Here is a 21495-nt window from a genome sequence, read left to right on the forward strand (position 1 = left end):
GCAGGTGAAAAGATAATAATGCTAATTGGCTTAACAGGTATGAAAAATCATGCAAAGGCTTTAGAGTCTTATATATTGTAACCATAAAATAAATAAATAAAAAAGTTGATCTAATGCTTTAATTCTTTATTGGAACAATATGATTATATGAAACTTTAGGAATGAGTTCGTTTTTTAGTAGGATTTCCTTTCATATTTGGACTTGAACTTTGGGTCTTAATGCCCAAACATATAAGTGAATCATACCTACTGCAATGTCTATAAATACATTATGCTTGCATATTTTTTACATTAGATGAATTTACATTCAAGATTCCTTATCTAAGAAAGAGTGCATGAAAAAGAGTGACTCTAGAGATGACAACCTTTGACATGCCTCTCTTGCATTTGATTCTTCCTCAAAAGATATCTTCTTTTGGTAAAAAAATTTGATTCTTGTTGTGCAAATATCTAACATTGTATGATCTATTATTAATATATTTCACTATTTTTTCTCCATTATGTTATGATGTACCTATTGATTTACCTAATCTACCCAATACATAATATCTTATTTGCAACACCCATATTTCATTCATCCAAGTGCAACTTAACTTTATATACCCTGTTATACAACATTTAACAAGTAAGAAGATTGATGACACACATATATATATATCAAGTAGTGGGGTGTATAATCAAATCATGACCTTTTTCATGCATTTGTGTGTGTGTGTGTGTGTGTGTGTGTGTGAGAGAGAGAGAGAGAGAGAGAGAGAGAGAGAGAGAGAGAGAGAGAGAGAGAGAGAGGTCAATGCATCAAAAGATAATTAGTGTAGGCTTGAAACTTTCATGCCCTAGCCTAAACTAGGCCTAAACTAAGACCTAAGTTGCTCATTGAAATCGTGTGCCTCTTTGATTTTTAGAAATGAAAACTCAAATTTATCAATTAGAAAAATTTACTACTAGATACATAAATTTCAAAATGTTGTCATTTGTTTTTATTTTTCCATTTTGCTTTTGTAAGTGTTAGAAGATAGCAAATTTGTTTTCTCTTCTATCTTTGAAATCAAAGTAAATATGATAATGAAAATTTGAAAATATTTATAAAAAAATACTTTTAAAAAGTTTCACTTTCCATGACGACCAATGAGTACTTCAAATGTATCACTAATTCGCCTCATTTGAACCCAAAAATAAAAATAAAAAAGGAATGTCGAGCCTTTGAATTTCTAAAATATGGGACGCTTTCAAAGTTGGCCCAAGGAAACACTTGCCTTTTTTACCATGGTTTGAAATGGAATAGGGCCTAAACTCTTTAGAATACAATTCATTTTACACACACTTAGTTATTAAAGAGGTGTATAGGTCCTTTTCAAGAACATTAGGGCTTTGAAATCTTCGGTGATTTTTATTTGCTTTTTGTGGATGTTGGCTAACCAGATTAGTGCAATTCACTAGTGTTTTTTAATACCCTAAAGCTTTATAATCTCTCTATTATCTTTTGTTGGGTTGAGATCCTTGAGCTGTTGATCTACTACTTATTTTAGTTTTTATAAAATTTTGCGACCTTAATTCAGACTCTTAAATGCAAAGTCATGCCTAGTCAGAACATGTTTTTTGAAGAATGTCATAAGGCTATGGCTAAGAAGAATATGAAACGATCGCATCAATCTTATTTCTTGACTTCTTTATTTCGACGTGCAATTTAACTTATCTTTCTATCTTTTCTTTCTTCCTTTTTTTCTTATGCATATTATTCTAGTTTCCAGCCTAGGCTTTTTTCCCCTTCGGCTAATTTATGTCATTCCCTTCGGCTAATTTATGTCATTTGGTGTCTCAACAAATGGTTCTCTATATATGCTTTGCCTGTTGGATATGCCAAACACTCTTCAATTTTTCAAACTTGAGAGGGCTGGTGAACTTGCTAACATGTAGAATTCTGCCCAAGCCTGACATTTTAGAACCATAAAATGGAATTAAGACCTCAAGGTAATGTTTAGTAGGATAAAAAATAAGATTGGGTTGAAGAGGAATTGGGCTGAACATCTCAACAATACCATTTCTAGCCCTTGTAGAGTACTTAAAAGTTGGTAAATAGCTGGACCAAATCTACTGGCGCTTTTTATTTTAATCAACTACCTATATGCCTTTACAGGATCAGTTCCATACATGCATATTTTCACTCGAGGGTTGACGGATGAAGAGGTGTCTCAATAGGCTCACAATAAATTTTGTTTTTTTCAAAAATAAAAATAAAAATAAAACCTAACTGCATTTTTATATAATTATTTTGAAGTCCAAAAATAAAAAATAAAAAATAAAAATAAAAAACTGCTTCCTACAACCAAAACCTTTATCTTTTATTTTTTAGATACAAATCTTGAAAAACTATTAAAAAAAAATAACTTGAACTTTTATAATTCTCTAAACAAGCTAATGAATCAAAAATTAAAAAATATTTTCTACAACTAAATAGGACATTTGTTTCTCTCCATAGCTTCAATTTCGTTGTGTGACAAATACTTAGTCGATGAATGTTAGTTTCATAAAATTTTATGAAACTAAGCACAACCTTTTGTTTTTCTTTCTCACCCCAAAATAATGTTAAGACTTGGTCATGGTGGCTGATTTATCTTTGAAGCTTAGGGAAACCAAATCCATTAATCACGCCTGCAAACAATTCAAAATACAACAAAGAATAAACTAGGAGATAAGAAAATTTAAATTGGCTTTCGATAAATTTTTTCTTCAATCAGTGAATCAATTCTTGAAATGCTTCCCATTTCTAAATTAATGAAAGGCAACATCAGTCATGAACCATAAAGTGAAGTGAAAAACAAGAAAAGCGGGTGAGAACCAGAGAATCAGGTGCACAACCACACAGAAAATTTCCTTTGATGGAGGCAGACCAACCACAAAAGATATCGAGGCAAACGAAACGTAAATTTTAGAATACTGTAAATAAAAAGAGAAATGCATGACAGAAAGTACAATTCCCTATTTATATATATATATATATATATATATATATATATATATATTACAGTGTTGGATCATATTATATCTGACTTGTAAGATAAACCCCACCTTAAACAACAAAACAAATCTGCAAACCAAGGGTTTTTACTCTTAAGGCAAAATTTCAGGTAGCATACGGAGAAAAATAAAAAAATAAAAAGGAATAAACACAAAAGAGTCGATCAGCAAAACCCAAAACCTCTCCCAAGCCTTGAACCTATCCTTCTGCAGAACTGCATCAGACATTTGTGTGATCCTCTTTTGAGAGCTCAATCAGTCGCTAATAATCCAAGCAATCAATGTTTACCCTACCAAACAATAACGTTGTATTGCATGTGAGTGCTTCTCTTAGAAATTTAGAAAAGTAATAGTTGCAGCTGCTTTACTGGGTTATGAAGAACAAGCAATAAGTAATGTGTCGGGGAAAGGAGACTGATTTCCAACCACTTCACAACGCCTTTAACAAAACCCACCCCGCATGTCACCTAGTCATTACTATAAACAGCAAAGAGAGCAAAACGCAATGCTACTTTAAAGGAAACAGGGTTTCCTTAGCTAAGACACCAATCGCCTATATAACACATTAAATATTATGAAATGTCTCAGAAATACAGAAAGATAAAAATGTTCAAATCTTCCTTCCATCACAAGGATAACACATAAATTATGTCCAGAAAAAGTTACCAAGCTTCTTTCCTTTAGCCAGTTTTCCAGAAATTTCTGTCCTTAGTAGAAACATATCATGCCTTAAAAATGCCACTGGACTTGTAATTTCTCATTTTCTCTTCCTCAAATATTAATACTTACTGAACCCACTCCACCCCCGACCTAAAAGAAAAAAGAACCTATAAAAGCAAATAAATAAAGAATTTGCATTGTCAAGATACAACTGTCAAATTCTCAACCAAACAGAGATTTTCAGGCATGTCTTTTCAGAATGAAATAAAGTTCAGTTGAATTCCCAATTAGACTGATTTTTCAAAGAAGACAGTTAAGAATAAAAGGTTATAATTTTTTTGAAAATTTTCTTAAAGATTTTGGGTTTGAAGATCAACCAGTCCAAGAGGGGGTGGCTGGTATCAACTTGGGTGGCAGCGGCTTATGAGAGTTTTAAAACCTTGGCAGGCTGTCTCTCCTTAAATTAGCTGCTTCCTTAGGCTGGGGCTTGGCCACGTGCTTTCCAAAATCATCTCTAATAGGTAAATGGTTGTGAAGGTTTCCCCTTAGAGATTATTGCAGGACTGGACTGGGTTGGACAGAACTGGACTAGCTATGATTATTATCCTACTCCATGTTTGAATTATGGCAGAATAAGCTAATCATTCAAAAGATCAAAATACCTTCTAACAAAAAAATATATTAAAATATAATTATTCAAAATTCAAAATCAAAATTCTAAAAACCATTTCTCCCTCTCCATCGCAATCCCTCCATAGATGTCTCAAATCTCTCTCATCAAACCCTAATTTTCTCTCTATTCAACTTAAATGATCTCCCTCTTTGCTGCAATCCCTCCACAGATCTCTGAAATATCTCTCATCAAACCTTAATTTTCTTTCTCAATCATCTCTCTATGTCGCAATCTCTTGCCGATGAAAAGCTCTAGCTTTGTGCTCTACACCTGTGTTTTCTATGCGCACCAATCAGCTCATCGTTGAATGTTGTAGAAGCTTCATGAAACTTCATCGAGCATTTAAGTAAATGCATGGATGAACAATGACTGAATTGCATGATGGAGTGCGTCCAGGCCGAGCATCAAAAAATCTAGGTCCAATTAGAGGAAAGAAGGCAGTGACAACTCATCAAAGAAGGGGAGCTCAAGTTAGGAAGAACAAGGAGGGTCTTGATACGATGCCTTTTTGGGGTAGGAAGGATGAAGGTAACAAGGTTTTGTGCGTCACAGGAAGCAAAGAAGCTGGCGATGGAGGAGCTCTAGGTGCCGTGGATGCAGGGGAGCTTGGAGTGTTGGGGATGGGGAAGAACACATGGGCAAATATGTCCACCTATGCCCTGACCATCACCAACTAATGGGTGGGGATTGACCATTCCTATCCTACATAAATGAACTGTTGTGATATGTGGCTCATATATTGAGTGGAATGCATGTACAATGAGAAAACATCGAAGAAAACAGCAACTAAAGTTTGCAGGAGGAAACCGTCAAACAGCTTCTCTATAACCGTCGACGGTTCTGAGCCTGTTACTTCTACTGTTTGCTCCCAGTATCCAACCGTCGACAGTATGTCTAAAACCGTCGACGGTTTGGCTTGGGTTCCCAGTCCTGGTTTTCGAATTTTGAATTTTGGGACGTTGTATAGGTTGGGTTTCGAAGGAAAAACCTCCAAAAGGGTTATATAAACATTGTATATGTTGTAACTCTGAATGTTCATGTCTTTGGACACGAGAAGTAAGAAAAACACTGCCAATTGCTCCGTGGATATAGGCATTCCTGAACCACGTACTTCTTTGTGTCATTGTCATTGCTTTCATTATAATCTATATGATTGTTGTTTTGTATATTTCACTGTTGAGTGCTGCGTTGTAAGATCAATTTATTCCGCGGTGCAATTCGTTTTTCACAACATGAACTAAAGCCCCTCCTTGTCCAATCCTATTCTATTGTTTGTTGCATCAAAGATGAGCTAAGAATCCTTAGCCTAGCCTAGCCTAGCCTAGCCTAGCCATCGAATCAAGTGCACCCTAATTCCCAATGGCGCAAGGTGATAAAAAGCAAAAATAGGCCTCATCAAAATGGATGGAGATTAGAGGAAACCACATTAGTTCTCATGCAAGCCTCCGGAAGTGTGCTTCCCAAATGGCGTCTCTATTCTTTCCTCTCGGCTATTTTAAAGTGGGTAGTGGCAATAGGGTTCATTTTAGGGAGGATGTTTGGGTGGATGAGGATACCTTGCAGCTGATGCTTCATTTGATTAAGCCCTGTACTCGTCACAATGCACCTATGAACTATTCTTCTAAGAGGGGATTGGGGGGTGCTCTCTTTCATGAGATTTCCATATTTTTAGGAATATCCATAAAAGAGATGTCAACAAGTTACCACCTTGCTTACTATGTTAGATCGTTTTACTCCATTCCGCAGGTTGATGAGAGGATTTGGGAGGTAAATTCTTCAAGTCTCTTTAATTCAAAACCTGTTTTCATCCGCCTCTTTAAAACCCCTTCTCCCAGTTTCTTCCCTTGGAGCCACATCATTGGAAGGCAAAGGTTTCTTCTAAGATTCAGACCTTCATTTGGACTGTGACTCTCAATAGAATTAATATGCATGATTTGTTACAGACACGAAGTTCCTACAAGTCTCCCAATCTTTATATGTGCTTGATGTGTGACAATTCCAATGAAACTAACACCCACATTTTCCTCCATTATCAGGTTGCAACCCACCACTGGAATGGTCTCTTGTTTCGATGAGGATTGGTTGACGCCTTGGAACATAGGAGATCTCTTGGTCATGAGATGTTTGGATTTTGGCTCAAGTAAAAAGGGCTGCATTTTATGCCAATGCATCCCTTGCTGTCTTATGAAACCTTTGATAGAGAAGATTGTGAGAAATATTTCAGGGTCGCACAACCCCTCCTAGTCTCCTATGAGATTGAGTTGTTTTCTTGGCATTTTTCTTGGCCAATTTGATAGGATTTTTTTGGAGTTTGTCGCTGTCTGACCTTCAAAGGGATTCGAAGGCAGCTCTCTTGTAATTTTTTTGGTTGTTGCTCTTTGCTTTTCAAAGGACATCTTATCCTCCTATTATTGCAACTTGTTTCATCCTTCAAAAAAAAAATTTTCTAATCCAAAAAAAAAATGAACAGAATGCAACATAATAAATTTTTAGATAATATACCCCAAAATACAGTCTTTTCAATAAATATCTGCGCAAGTATTTCTGACTATCTATAGCAAGCAAAAATGAATTTGTCAATAACATTAAAAATGCATTTTTATCAATAAAATCAAAATAAAAAATATACAATCTTCCAATAACATTTTCAGGAAAAATTGAAACTTCCTTGTTAAGAAAAATACACTCAAGAACATTTTTTGCAGTGAATATAATAATTATAAACTAAATATATATACATAACTTTTTTTATCACAGACAAGGACAATCATGGCCTTACTAACATAATAAAAAACAAATCCCTGGATGGTGAGGAAAATAGAGTAAGCTTACCAATGAAACCTTCCGAACTGAGTCTTAACAGAATGCCTTGGCAAAGCAAGCTCATCCCCTTAGGAAAATTCTTGAACTTTCAATCCCATGTCTCGATCTCCTTACAATTTAAATTTTAAAACCCCAAACTCATGCAATCAACAGATAATTTAGACATGAGAGGAGAGGGATGAAGAAGGGTGCTATGAAGATGGGAAGAACATCTGGCATCGTCGGTAAAACCATGAAACTTTGCGTGATGGATGCGGATTTTTTTTGGGGGGGGAGGGGAGGGGAGGGAGAGGGGGAGGAACAGGGATTTTCTTTGGGTGGGAAGGAAAGAGTGAATGCTAGGCTCTCACCCTTTCATAAATGGGGTAGAAGGGGTAAAAAATAGTATAGAGGCATTAACTGAAACAGTGGCTTCCCTTACTCATAATTAGGAATTAGTTCTTTATCCTCATCTCAATACACTTCAAATCACCTATTTTACATAAATAAGCCTAGAAATCTGGATTATCATATAATCCACTCAAAACCCAAGGGGGAGAGAGAGGAGAGCATGGATTGAGAAGTTTTCATTGCAATTTGCACATTGTACAAATGCAACTTCCAAAACCAACTTACCTGAAATGATGTCTTTTCTAAAAGTCAGTCTTGACGTTACCAATATGGAGAAAAACATTGCAACCCTTTCAAAGATACTATTTTCCCTACAGGGCTCACAATAAAATGATGGGCAGGGATGTTACTCAACCCAATATGTCCACATTTATAACCTAGGTCAATCCCCACCACTAAATTGTGTCAAATATTAATTAGTATGAACGCCATACCCAGCCTCACACACAGAACTTGATCTTTAACATTTTTGTTTCCCAAAAAAGAGAGGGAAGAAATATTTCTGTGAACTTATTTTTTAAGTAATACAAATAATTAGATAGAAGAGAGAATTCTTACAAGTTACAACACCATATGTCTTTTGACATCAAGACTCTAGTAGGTAGCATACAGAACATTTTGAAGAAACAAATATGAAGGAGACAAAAACTGAAAGCTTACATTGACATAGGCTTTGGACCATTATCTGGCATACCCATCCCAGCAGCTAACTCCGCGTCAAGTTGAGTATGGGGTGCAGGCCCCATCATTTGCTTTACACTGCATCAACAAGGGAGTTGTTGAAATAAACTATCAATTACATAAAAAATTTAATTTCTAGATGAAGATGCTCTCAAGCCAAGGTAGAGTTTTGAGACAAAGACCTCTTAATTACTCTAGTTTTAATGTAAAATATAAGTATGTACACAGTGATTGAACTTTACACAAAAGGTAAGGTATTCTTGAGCAAGAATGCCTGTTCCCTACACCATATATAATTAAAATATGAGCAAACACAAGTTTTTGAAGTTCAATTAAGCCTAATTGAATAAGAAGATTCACAACTAGGCTTCACAGCTCAGAGGCTGACTCTACCCAAATCAATGCTTTCAAGGCACAGGTTTGGTAGGAAGACAAGTTGGGTGCCTAATCTCTTTTTTTCCTCTTCTTCCATCTCCCTTTTTTGGCAGTTTTAGTCATTGTGATTTATTGTTTTGCAGGGGCTGGGGTAGGGGATGACGTAACCTGAAACGAATGGGGAAGAACCTGAAACAAATGGGGAAGAATATCAAAAAACAACCAGCGTTGAACTGATAATTCGCCCAAATCAAAGGATAATGCTCTGCTACTCACTGGCATCCATGTAGCCATCTAGGTAATCAGATTACACGTGGGCCTTCTCATCACCAAGTGTAGGTTCCAAGCAAATGATACATTGATAGTATGCGAGGTGTTCTATCACATATACTCATCTTCAGATAAGATTCAAAGACAAGGCTTTTGGGGTCAATTTGCCCCTCGTTCATGGTAGCTTCTACTTGTAGGGAGTAAAAGAGTTGGGTGCAACAAGTTAGATAACAGCTTTTTTAGCTTTTAAAAAACTAGCTTTTTTTTTGGAGAGCTTTAAAATAAAAAGTTAAAATTGATGCTACTAAAAGACAAAAGTTATCTTTTTTCTCTAATAGATTATCAATGTTGCTGTTTCTTTTCAAACATTACAAAATTCACACACATTATTTATGTCTCTCCTAAAATGACAGCTAAATGGTTATTTCAAACACTTCAGCCAACTTACAGCTCACTCACATTATCTTTGCTCCATGGCATGGAATGGGATGGTAATGGAATGAGTTGAAGAATTGAATGAAGAATATGCAAAAATCAAGGGATACATTTCATCTTATTCCATTTGTCCTATGTGCCAAACATATAGCTAATATCAACTTTTTTTCCAATAACTCCTCATTAGCAAATCAAACAATTTTTTCAACAACCAAAATTGGTTCCTTCTCAAAATTCCTTTTCATCACCGAAGGGAGACCAAACTAAGCCTAAAATCTGTCCTCCTTGTTTTGTCCCAATTTTTTATGGGATAGAATGTTTTCTTGGTTTCTTTTGTGTCCACTGTTTTATTTCCTTTAATTTTTTATTTTTTGGGAGGGGTATATTGCTGTCTATCCTTCAAATAGATTGGAAGTCAGCTCTATTCTAATTTTTCAATTGATTGTTTTATAGTCATTACCATTGGTGAGGACTTCTTCTCCTCTTCTCTTTACATTGTGTCGGTCTTTATGGTATTTTCTCTTACCGGAAAAAGAAACTATCCTTTTTTTTAACTAACTTGTGCCCCAATCTTTCAACGTACTTGTAATGACCAAACTGCATCAGAAAGCATAACTTGTATGCACCAAATCACTAAAAACAAGGCATAGCTTCAAAATTTTACCCACATATGTAAGTTTTTTAATAGTCCATATGTGTTTTACGGCTTGGTTTGTTTGTGGTTAAATTGAAAATTTTACCAGCACACAATGGAGCATGTTAACCCAGGCAAACTGATGTAGAGCATCAAATAGTTCTGATGAACCCCTGCACTTGCTTACCACAGACTGTAACACCCATGTAAATCACACAAACTGATTGCATGTGAGGTGTTCTATCCCATTTACTCATCTTAAGATGAGACCCAAAGACAGGGCTTAAGGGTGAGAGTTTGGTCCCCTTTTTGAAAAGTAGAAGTTGGGTGCAACAAGTTCAATAACAAATTTAAGCTTTAAAAAAGCTACCTTTTTCACAGATTTGATGCTTTTAAAAGTTGACTTTTTTCTAACAAATTATTCCATTCTATCGATGACCCTAAATTTTTCACTCACAAAGTTACCCAAACATTGGGAGTCCCAAAATGACATCAATTTTGGTTATTTCAAACATTTCAGCCAACTTACAGATTTTGTGCCAATCACTTACCCACAGTTTTATTTGCGGAATGAAATTAAAGTGGGAAAGCAATCAAGGCAAGAATGGATTGTTGTGGGAATGTGATTACTGTGTTGGCTTTTGGAAGCAGTTTTGATTCCTTTATACAGTTTGGTATTCAATGCTAACTTTACTGGAATGAAAAATAAGTAATTTTTCAAAAATACTCCTAATATAGAATTACTTAATTTTTGTAATTTTTCAAATATATGACTTCATTTCAACATTATTTTTATTGAAAATTTTGGCATTTTTTGGATCATAATATTCGTTTACATTTTCTAATAATAATAATAACATTTTTTTTTGGATTTTCTTCTTATCTTTTAAAAGAAACAAATAATAATAAAAAACTATTATTATGTCTATTGTTGTTATTTTTTATTATTTTTATTACAATAATAACAATTATTATATTATTAATAAAGTTTTATTTTTATTTTTATATTTATTATTATTCTTATTATTTTTATATTATTATTTTACAATTATTATTTTCATCTTCTTCTTTTTTTTGGATTACGCACCGGGTATCCACGTGTCCGTTTTACAGTTCACGTGACTAATCCTGCGCCTCTTGAAGTTGACCCCACAACTCTAAAGGGAGGGTAAATTCAGGAGTTCAGGGGCGGAAATGAGTCCAGGAGGGTTTGAACACCTGACCTCATGAGAGGCACTCCCACAGCTCACACTACCACCTAAACCACACCCTGGGGGTTCATCATCTTCTTCTTCTTTCTCCTTCCTCTTGTTCATTACTGTTTTTATTATTAGTTGTTTTGTTTTATTTTTGTAGCTTTTGGTGGTGGTGGTGTTATTATTATTTTTTTTATTGCTTTTATAATACAATAATAATTATTATTCCTATCATTGTTGTATTATTATTATTATTATTTTACAACAAAAGAAGATATCATTAATAGATAAAGAATCTACAAGAAGGAGAATGATATATCTCCCAAGACAAACTGAGACATTCCAAGACTAAACAAATAAAAAAACCCAAGAAAAAAGAGATTATCAAGTCAGCATATTCCTCCAATCTCTTTGAAACTCTTGAAAGCTTGCCTTTTAAAAAACCCATAACCACCACAGAGAGGCCAAGTACTTAATTTTTTCCAAAACCAGCATCTGGTTAAGTTTTTTTCCGGGAAAATATCCGAGTATTACGTTCCATACATAATCCCCATAATACTGGAAAAAAACCAAACTTCCGTAAAGTTGCCCTATCCTTCCTTCTACCAAAGCCTATGAAGGATATTTCTAAAAAAACTTCCACCGAGGGAGGGCAAACCCAGCTTTCTCCCATAATGCCAAAAAGCATATTCCATATTCTCCAAGAAAATTCACATTGCAAAAGAAGGTGAGAAGCTGTCTCAGAGTTCTTGTGACTGAGCACATATGCATCAGGGGAGAGAGCCTTCATAGTTCTCCTAGTTAATAACAAGTTGTTAGTATTTATCTTACTAAGCAAAACCAACCAAGCAAAAGGCTTTTCTAGGGGGGACCTCACAACAACAAATTATTGTTTTATTATTATTTTTACAATAATTATTATTGATATTATTTGTTGTTTTTTTTTATTATTGTTGTTGTTACTATAGTCATTATTGTTATTTTATAAATTTTATAATAGTTATTATTAATTATTACTATTACTATTATTATTACCAGCAGTGGTTCAGCTGAGAGATGATCAACATGTGTTTTTTGGAATTTAGTATTTAATATGGGATATAATTTTCTTTTGGAATCACCATTCCATTTACAAGGGAAACCAATTGAATGTGATTCCACCCCATTGGGAATAGGAATCAAGGTGAAAATCTCAATTCTACTCCAACCCTAATTCCCAAACCAAATGGAACGTTTATTCCAAGGAATGGAATGGCGTGAAAATATAATTGAACAAAAAATTAAATAAGAATATGCACAAATCAAGGGATAAATTTGATTCCATTCTAGTCTTATGTACATAACATATAGTTCGTATCAACATTTCCTTTCAACAGCTATTTTTTTATTAGGAGGTCAAACAACTTTTTACAACCTGAATCATTTCCTTTTCATCAGCTATTTCTCGAAGTTCCTTTTTCATCAACTGAAGGAGTGCCAAACTAAGCCTAAAAAATATTAACATTTTTAACTACTTTGTTCCTCAATCTTTTGATGTAGTTCTAATGACCAAAGTCTATCTGAAAGCACAACTTCAATTTTCAAGCAAAAGTACAGCTCAATATTCTCACATAAATATTACTCCAAAGTAGCTAGAAAATTACAAAAGGCATAGAATAGCTAAAAAAGGCACAAATTCAAAACTTTTAGCATGCAATGGAGCATGCTAACCCGGGCAAGATGGTGTAAAGTATCAAACAGTTCCATTGAACCTGTGCACAGATAACAGCTCAAAGCTTCCTTCCAAACAACAAAACTTTTTCCCCAGATAACCAATACAAATATGAAGTCTAAGCTTCCTTCATAGGTAATATATCCACATATGTCCATAACCCTATAACCCATCAGCATGCCTTGTCATGGGCCGAGCTTGTTCAGGGCACTATGCTTGCCTGTGACCGCTTGTCTAGTGCGTTTGGGATGGGTTTTCATCATGTAAATACTAGTATAGGGTTATTTTCTAGTAGTAGTTTTCCCCTATGCTAAAAAAGGCAGTATGACTCCTCGGTCACTTTAATGTTTCCTAGTTCCAAAGTGAGAACAACATAGAAAGCTCTTTAAGAGAGGGTGAGTGTTCATCAACTTGTAAAACTCACTAGCTATTGTCAACGTGTTTAGCCTACTTGCCTCCCTCGCTAGACACAATGTTAACGGAGGTGTTGTTAATGAATTGCATTGCTTCAATGTTTACTGCTTACTTGCCATTGCTTTCATAAGTTGCTTACTGCTTTCGTTGATATTTGCTTGAATGATAATGAAAGTGTTTTGTGGATGAATTGTGGTAAATGATAGGTTGACTAGTTAAACGAGAGGGGTTAGCTAGTGCTGCACGGTCCTTTTGCAAAATGTGTGAAATATTCGGCCCGTGACACTTGGTATCAGAGCTCAGTTAGTTGCTACATAAATTCAGTTGCCTTTGTAGTGGGATTGGGAAAGCTTTGGTAAATGACCATGGCGCCAACCAATGCTGCCAACCAATGCTGAGAGAATTAGTGTGCAAGAAGCACAAGCTGAGACGGCAGCCAACAATGTGGCCACGGAGATGGCCCAATTGAGGGATCTTGTTGATGAAGTAGTGGGATCACAAAAGCATCAAGCAAGTTTGATAGGTGAAATGTCAAAGGACTTTCATCATACTGTGGAAACCTTGCAAGCTCAAATGGCTGATTTGACTGCAAAGGTGAATTTTGTGATTCTTGCTATGGGAAACTCTAACACTAAAGGGTTTAGCAAGACCAAGGTACTAGAACCTAGGACGTATGGGGGTGCCCGTGATGCCAAGGAGTTGGAGAACTTCTTATTTGATATGGAGTAGTACTTTTGCACTATGAGGACGGACTCAAAATAGGTAAAAGTGGATACTGCGACCATGTACTTAGTTGGTGAAGTCAAACTGTGGTGGCGTACCTACTACAATGAAATTGAAAATGGATGTTGTGTTGTGGATAGTTGGGCTGACTTGAAAAGAGAGCTCAAGACCCAATTCTTTCCTGAGAATGTTGAGTACAATGCTGGAAAAACGCTGAAGGACCTCAAGCATGCTGGGTCAATCAGGGAATACGTGAAACAATTTTCTATTTTGATGTTGGATATCAAGGACATGTTGTAAAAGGATATGCTATTCTATTTTCTTGAGGGGTTGAAACCGTGGGCAAGAACAAAACTTCATAGGCAAAGAGTTCAAGACTTGTTTACCACACAAGCTGCTGCGAAACGCTTAACTGACTATGCTCGTGATGATACTGCCTCGTCCAAAGAGTTGCATAGGGAGAAATAGTGGAAAGTCTTTCAAGAAGAGCAAACCCAAAAGTGGGGGAGCCGACTATAAGACATCAACTTCAAAAAAAGCTTCATCGTCTCGAGGGTTCAACACACCCAATGGAAAGAGTAGAATTTCATGCTACTTGTGTCGAGGCCCTCACAGAGTTTTTAAGTGCCCTCACAAGGCAGCACTTAATGCCTTACAAGCTTCCACTACAGAGCAGGTAGTGGAAAGTGATAGAGAGGAGGAAGATAACCCAAGGATGGGTGCAATGTGGCTAATGAACGCACTGGAAAAGCAAGCGAAAGCACCGAAAGTTACAAAAGCAAAAGGACTAATGTTTGTGGACTTGAGTATCAACGGGAAAAGTACCCGCGTTATGGTGGATACTGGGGCCACTCATAATTTTTTTTCATAGGCAGAAGCAAGGAGACTCAACTTATCCTAGGAGAAAGATACAGGACGCATTAAAGCGGAGAATTCTGTAGCCTAGCCTACGATGGGAGTAGCCAAGTAAGTGACTATGAAACTTAGACAGTGGGCAAGTCATGCAAATTTTACAACGGTGTCAATCGATGACTTTCAAGTCATTTTGGAAATGGAATTCCTGAGGGGGACAAAGGTAGTGTTGATGCCTTCTGCTGGTTCCTTGTGTCTGATGGGAGATCACCCGGACATGGTGCAAGCTGTTGCAAAGAAAGGAGACGATGAGAAGTCCTTTCAGCCATGCAACTCAAGAAGGGGTTGAGAAAGGGTCAGCAGACATATCTAGCCACAGTGGTGGTAGATGAAAAAGTAGGCCAAAAGCAGGTGCCTACGACCATCCAAGCTGCGTTGGATGAGTACAAGGAGCTGATGTCGAGTAAGCTACCTCATAACTTGCCCCCACGATGAGGTATGGAGCATGAGATTGAGTTGTTACCAGAAGTGAAACCACCTGCTAAGGGGTCATATCAGATGACGCCTCCAGAGCTAGCAAAGTGGAGGAAACAACTTGATGAATTGTTGGAAGCGGGATATATTTGCCCTTCCAAAGCACCGTTCGGAGCACCGATGTTGTTTCAAAGGAAACATGATGGAAACATGCGGATGTGAGTACACTATAGCGTGCTCAACAAGGTGACAGTCATGGTATTAAATAACGGCCGTTACATAATGGAAAAACAGGTCACCGATTCCGTTACAGGCCGCATTAGTGGCGAGCCAAAAATTCACATGAGTAACGGCCGTTACGTCTCCGTAACTGCTCATAACGGCCGTTACACTAACGTTACGGAACGTAACGTCCGTTACTCCACGTCACGGCCGAAAGCCCCTTACAGCGTACCTTGTCTCCTCGAATCTGCTCCACTTTGTGCGTCTCTCCTTCGTCTAATATCGTCATTTGAATCCTCCAAAGTCCGAAGAACCGAAAAGCAGCTTCGAGCCTTCGAACCCTTACATCTGTCGTCTGCAAGTTGAGTTTAGTTCCCTCTTCACTTGAATTACTCTTCGATTCTTCGTCTCCTTCGTACGTACAGCTTTGATCTACTGATCTGAAGCTTCGAAATCCCTAAAACCCCCAAAATCTGCATCGTACAGCTTTGTCTTCCTCGGTCCGTCATTCATCTCCTTCGTCCAAGAACACAAAAATCAGCAAGCCTTCGATTCCTCCATTCGAAATCTTCGATTCCTCCAAAATTTGGAGGCTTACAGGTTGCAGCTACAGCAGGCTAGCAGTTCTCTCGCAGCGCAGGCTCGCAACTTTCGTGGGAGTGGGAGTCGGGAGTGGGTATTGGGTATTGGGTATTGGGTAAGTTGTAACTGGGTAGTGGGTGGTGGCCAGTGGGTATGTAATTTATTATTTCAATTTATGCTTTATTGCTTAATAATTTATTTTGTTTTATTATTTCAATTTATGCTTTATTGCTTTATATAAATTGTAAATTTCAGTTTATTTAATTAGTATATAAATTGTAAATTTCAGTTCATTTAATTAGTATATAAATTGTAAATTTCAGTTTTAAATTTAGTTTGTTTTATAATTTCAATTTCTAGTTTATATAAATTATAAATTTCAGTTTATTTAATTACTAATTAGTATATAAATTATAAATTTTGTTTGATAATTTCAGTTTATAATATAATTAGTATATAAATTTAGTTTATTTATTATTTAATTAGAATACAAATTAACAATTGTAAATTAATAATGATTGTATAAGTAGAATTTATTAATTAAAATTAAAAAAATAGTATAAAGTTTTTAAAATATAAAATTTATAGAGTTACTTAGACTCTTAGAGAGTTAGAACCTAAAACTTAGAACTTAGAAACTTAGAGTACAGATTTAGTAAAAAAAATATTAACTAATATTCTACATATTTTTTTTTTTAATACCTTGAGGTCCTTGACAATTAATAATTTAATATTAGATCTACAATTAATAATAAATTCTAATTTGTACACAATTAGTCAAGTCTCAACTCTTAAGTGACTCAAGTTCAAGTCTATTATCATTTAAATAATTAAATTGTAAGATTTACAATTCCATATTTATTTTATTAAATTGTAAATTTTAAAGTAATGTAAATTATAAAAAATATATTTTTTTTTTGTAAACAGCGCCCTAAAATTAATCTAAAAATCATAATGCCTATTAAAAAACATTTGTAGGTTGAATGAAGACCTTTAAAATTCATTAAAAATCATGTATTAATGGATTTCATGCTTATTTTTCGATTTTGGCATGGTTGTGCATGCGTGAAAAAAATTCACAACCGTTACACCTGCTTCCTATTACGTAACACCCGTGTGTCCCGAGTCCCGCGACACCCGTGACCGTTACGCGACATTACCTGCGACCGCGATTTCAAACCATGGTGACAGTGCGCAACAAGTATCCTATTCTGTTGATTGCCGATTTGCTGGATCAACTGAGTCATGTCATGTACCTCATTAAACTTGAGCCAAAGACAACTTGTGTGACGTGATATGGGGCATATGAATTCTTGGTGATGCCATTCAAGTTGACAAATGCGTCTGCAACATTTTGTAACTTAATGAACCAAGTATTTCACGAGTACCTCGACAAGTTTGTCGTAGTGTACCTGGATGATATTGTTGTCTACAATTCCACTCTAGAGAAACATAAAGAGCATCTACGGAAGGTGTTCAATAGGTTGAAGGGGAATAGTCTATATGTGAAGAAAGAGAAGTGCTCTTTCACTCAGCGGAGCATCAAATTCCTTGGTCATGCGATTGAGTAAGGTCATATCAGGATGGATACGAAGAAGGTAAGAGCGATTCAAGAATGAAAGATCCCAACAACAATGAAGGAGCTGCGCTTCTTTCTTGGCCTTGCCAACTATTACAGGAAGTTTGTAGAGGGGTAGTTGCAAAAAACTGCTCCTATGACAGAACTACTGAAGAAGGGTCGGGTGAAATTGGACGGAGAAGTGTCAGGGAGCCTTTGACGACTTTAAGGATACCATGATGAGAGATCCGGTACTTGCTCTTCCGGATGTAATGAAACCCTTCAAGGTGCAGATAGATGCACCAGACTTCGCCCTTGGAGGAGTCTTGTAATAGGAGGGCATCCTGTCGCATACGAGAGCCATAAGCTTAGTGAAACGGAGTGAAAGTACACAGCTCAAGAGAAAGAGATGCTCACAGTGATACATTGTCTCCGCTTGTGGCGGCATTACTTACTTGAATCAAGGTTTGTGGTAAAAACGAATAACTCGGATGTTAGTCACTTCTTCACACAACCGAAGTTGACACCCAAGCAGGGCCGATAGTAAGAATTCTTGACAAAATTTGATTTCTCTTTTGAGCACAAGGGCCCCGCCTAAACCAAGTTGTTGATGCACTGAGTAAAAAGACCGAGCTAGAGACCTTGCAAATGGTAACACACCTAACTGTGAATACTATTACCACGACGATGTGGGAGCGCATCAAAGCAAACTTAGCCAAAGATCCTGTTGCGAAGAACCTTACGAAGCTAACCGAAGAGGGGAAAGCACATCAGTTCTGGATGGAAGACGAAATGCTAATGATCCATGGTAGCCGGCTCTTTGTGCCACAAGCTAGGGATTTAAGGAAGACATTGTTGAGAGAGTGTCATGATACCATGTGGGTCGAACATCTAGGATGGCAGCGCACTTTGACTTTACTAAAACAAAGGTATTATTGGTTGCACATGTGTGATGATGCGATTGATTATACCCGAACTTGTTTCACTTGCCAACGAGACAAAGTAGAGCAAAGGAAGATTACAGGGCTGCTAGAGCCCCTACCAATACCATCCAAACCATAGGAAAGTGCCTCACTGGACTTCATCACCAACCTGCCCAAAATGGGAGATGCAGCGTATATACTTGTGGTTATAGACAAGTTTTCGAAGTAAGTAACGTTCGGCAGAGGAGACGGCACATTTGTTCTTCACAAACATTGTGAAGTATTGGCGAGTTCCCCACGATATTGCTAGTGACCGAGACTCAAGATTCACCGGCAATTTCTAGACAGAACTTTTCGAAATCCTCGGTTCACAGCTTGAAATCTCTTCGAGTTACCATCCACAAACAGACAGACAGATGGAGAGATTCAATAGGCTACTAGAGGAGTACTAGCGCTATTTTGTCAGCGTCAATTAGAAGAATTTGGTGCAACTACTTGATGTGGCTCAGTTCTGTTTTAATGTCCAAAGGAGCATAACAACTAACAAGAGCCCTTTTGAGCTTGTTAGAGGCCAACATCCGTTGTTACCTCACACAGTGGACAAGTCATACAGAGGAAAGAGTCTCAGGGCGTATATCTTCACCAGAGAATGGAGACAGAATACAGAGATTGCCCAAGCCTACCTAGAGAAAACTTCTAAGCGAATGAAGAAGTGGGCAGATCAGGGGAGAAGACCACAGCACTTCAACGTAGGAGCCTTGGTGTTTGTTAAGCTCAATCCTGAACAGATCAAGTCACTACAGGAACAAGATAGGAGACTACTTCGTAAATATGAAGGGTCGGTCCCCACCTTGGCCAAAGTCAGTAAGGCCTCTTACTGAATCAACCCTCCAACTTGGATGAAAGTGCATCTCGTGTTTCACGTCATCTGCCTCAAGCCATTCAACGCCAATACAGAAGATCCAAGTAGAAGTCAGTCAATCAGAGCAGATATGAAGACAATGCAACCTAGCAGACGTGAAGTTGAAGACATCCTTGTAGACAGAGAGTTCACATTCTCAAGGAAGAAGCGGCAGGAATTCTTAGTGAAGTGGAAAGACTTTGATGACGAAGAAATCAGTTGGGTTTCTGTGGAAGATATGCAATCGTTCGTGGACAAAGTTGAAGTATACCTAGCGTCAAAGTCTATGAGGACGTCGACCGCATAAATGAGGGAGCGTCACAAGCCAAGCTTGTTCAAGGTATTATGCTTGTCTATGACCGCTTGTCTCGTGCGTTTGGGATGAGTTTCCGTCATGTAAATACTAGCGTAAGATAATTTTCTAGTAGTAGTTTTTCCCTATGCTAAAAAAGATAGTATGGCTCCTCAGTTACTTTGATGTTTTCTAGTGCCAAAGTGAGAATAGCATAGAAAGGTTTTTTAGGGGAGGATGAGTGTTCATCAACTTGTAAAACTCACTAGTTATTGTCAATGTGTTTAACCTACTTGCCTCCTTCGCTACACACACAATGTTAACGGAGGTGTTGCTAATGAATTGCGTTACTTCAATGTTTACTACTTACTTGCCACTACTTTCATAAGTTGCTTACTGCTTCCACTAATATTAGCTTGAATGATGATGGAAGTATTTTGTGGATGAGCTGTGGTAAACAATAAGCTGGCTAGTTAAACAAGAGGGGTTTAGCTAGCGCTGCATGGTCCTTTCACAAAGGTGTGAAATATTCAGCCCGTGACACTATGCATAACTCCCTTAAAAAAACGCTAGACTACTTTGTTACAGGTGTTCAAAAGAGTTTGACACAATCCAATAACAGAAAAACTGAACACTTACCTCTGAGCATGTCCTCTTAATATCAAGTGTTAATTCATAATTTGCGCTGCAATAAACTACAACAGATAAGGATAGAAAAATCAAGAGTTGTTTACCGCTTCTTATGGCGCTTTGTCTTGAAATGTTCATCCCTCACTGACACATTCGAAAAGTATCGACTGAAATCACAAAAAAATAAATAAATAAATAAATAAAAGCTTATATCAATAAAATAATAAAAGGATCGACAAAAAAAAAATTAAAATCTAAGCCCATATCAAAAATTCAAAAGTTAGAAAGGAAAAAAAAATTACTCGCAGTGTAAGCAATAAAATTGGCCCATTCCAGGAAGGTCATCATCCAAGGGTAAGGGTTTCTTTTCGTTCTCAGTCTTCTGAAGCTCCTCGAACACAGCGTCCTCCCGTGATCAATCCAAGGTCAAGGAAACATGATAAAAATGCTTCTAAAAAAAACTATAGAGGAAATTTCCACGACAAACAAAACGGAGTAAAAATAAAATACAGGAAATTCATAGAAAATTATGCATGAAGGTGCATAGAAATAAGATGGGAAAGGAAAAAGGATAAAAATCACAGAAAGGATATCTTTGTGGAGGAATTTAGAGCGGCGAAATGTCTTGTGAGAATATCTTCTCTTCTTGACTTTCCTGTGAGGGCATTTTCCTCCCATTGTAGGGTTTTTGATTCGCAGAAAGAATCTCGATTGAATAACTGCGTCTGGAGCTGCGATTTCTAGGGTTTACGATAAAACCCTGGAGTGTCGAGTGCAAGCAAAGAGTAAGAGACAAAACGGAGGCGTTAAAAAGCAAGGAGCCAAGGACAAAGGTACACCCGACTCCCGACTCATGCTGCAAATGGATCCGGGTTAAAGTGGCAAAACGGGTCAACACTCTAGGGGCGTTGGTATCACGGCAAAAATTTATAGGAATAAAAATTAAAAAACTAAAAATAGCAACCATATCTCTAAAACTAATACAAATTAAAATTTTAATTTAAAATACTCATTTCCATCTTTAAATCAAATAATATTATAAAATATAATTAATATTA

The 21495-nt window shown here is 36.8% G+C and overlaps 1 protein-coding gene across 2 annotated transcripts; it reads right to left on the reverse strand.

Annotated features, from left to right (window-relative positions):
• Positions 1 to 2237: 2237 nt before the first annotated feature.
• Positions 2238 to 21285, reverse strand: LOC131168560 (uncharacterized). Of its 2 annotated transcripts, none has more exons than XM_058128081.1 (5): positions 21031 to 21285; positions 20740 to 20848; positions 20542 to 20604; positions 8225 to 8323; positions 2238 to 2652 (listed from the first exon to the last, which is right to left on the reverse strand). In XM_058128081.1, the coding sequence occupies exons 1-5, from the start codon at positions 21113 to 21115 to the stop codon at positions 2643 to 2645; spliced, it is 366 nt and encodes a 121-aa protein (XP_057984064.1). In that variant the 5' UTR covers positions 21116 to 21285; the 3' UTR covers positions 2238 to 2642. The 2 variants fall into 2 exon arrangements, with proteins under 2 accessions (XP_057984064.1, XP_057984063.1); XM_058128080.1 differs by lacking the exon at positions 2238 to 2652 and adding an exon at positions 2961 to 3308.
• Positions 21286 to 21495: the final 210 nt, after the last annotated feature.

Source organism: Malania oleifera, chromosome 11 (assembly GCF_029873635.1).
Source record: "Malania oleifera isolate guangnan ecotype guangnan chromosome 11, ASM2987363v1, whole genome shotgun sequence".
In the NCBI taxonomy this organism is placed as follows: Eukaryota; Viridiplantae; Streptophyta; class Magnoliopsida; order Santalales; family Ximeniaceae; genus Malania; species Malania oleifera.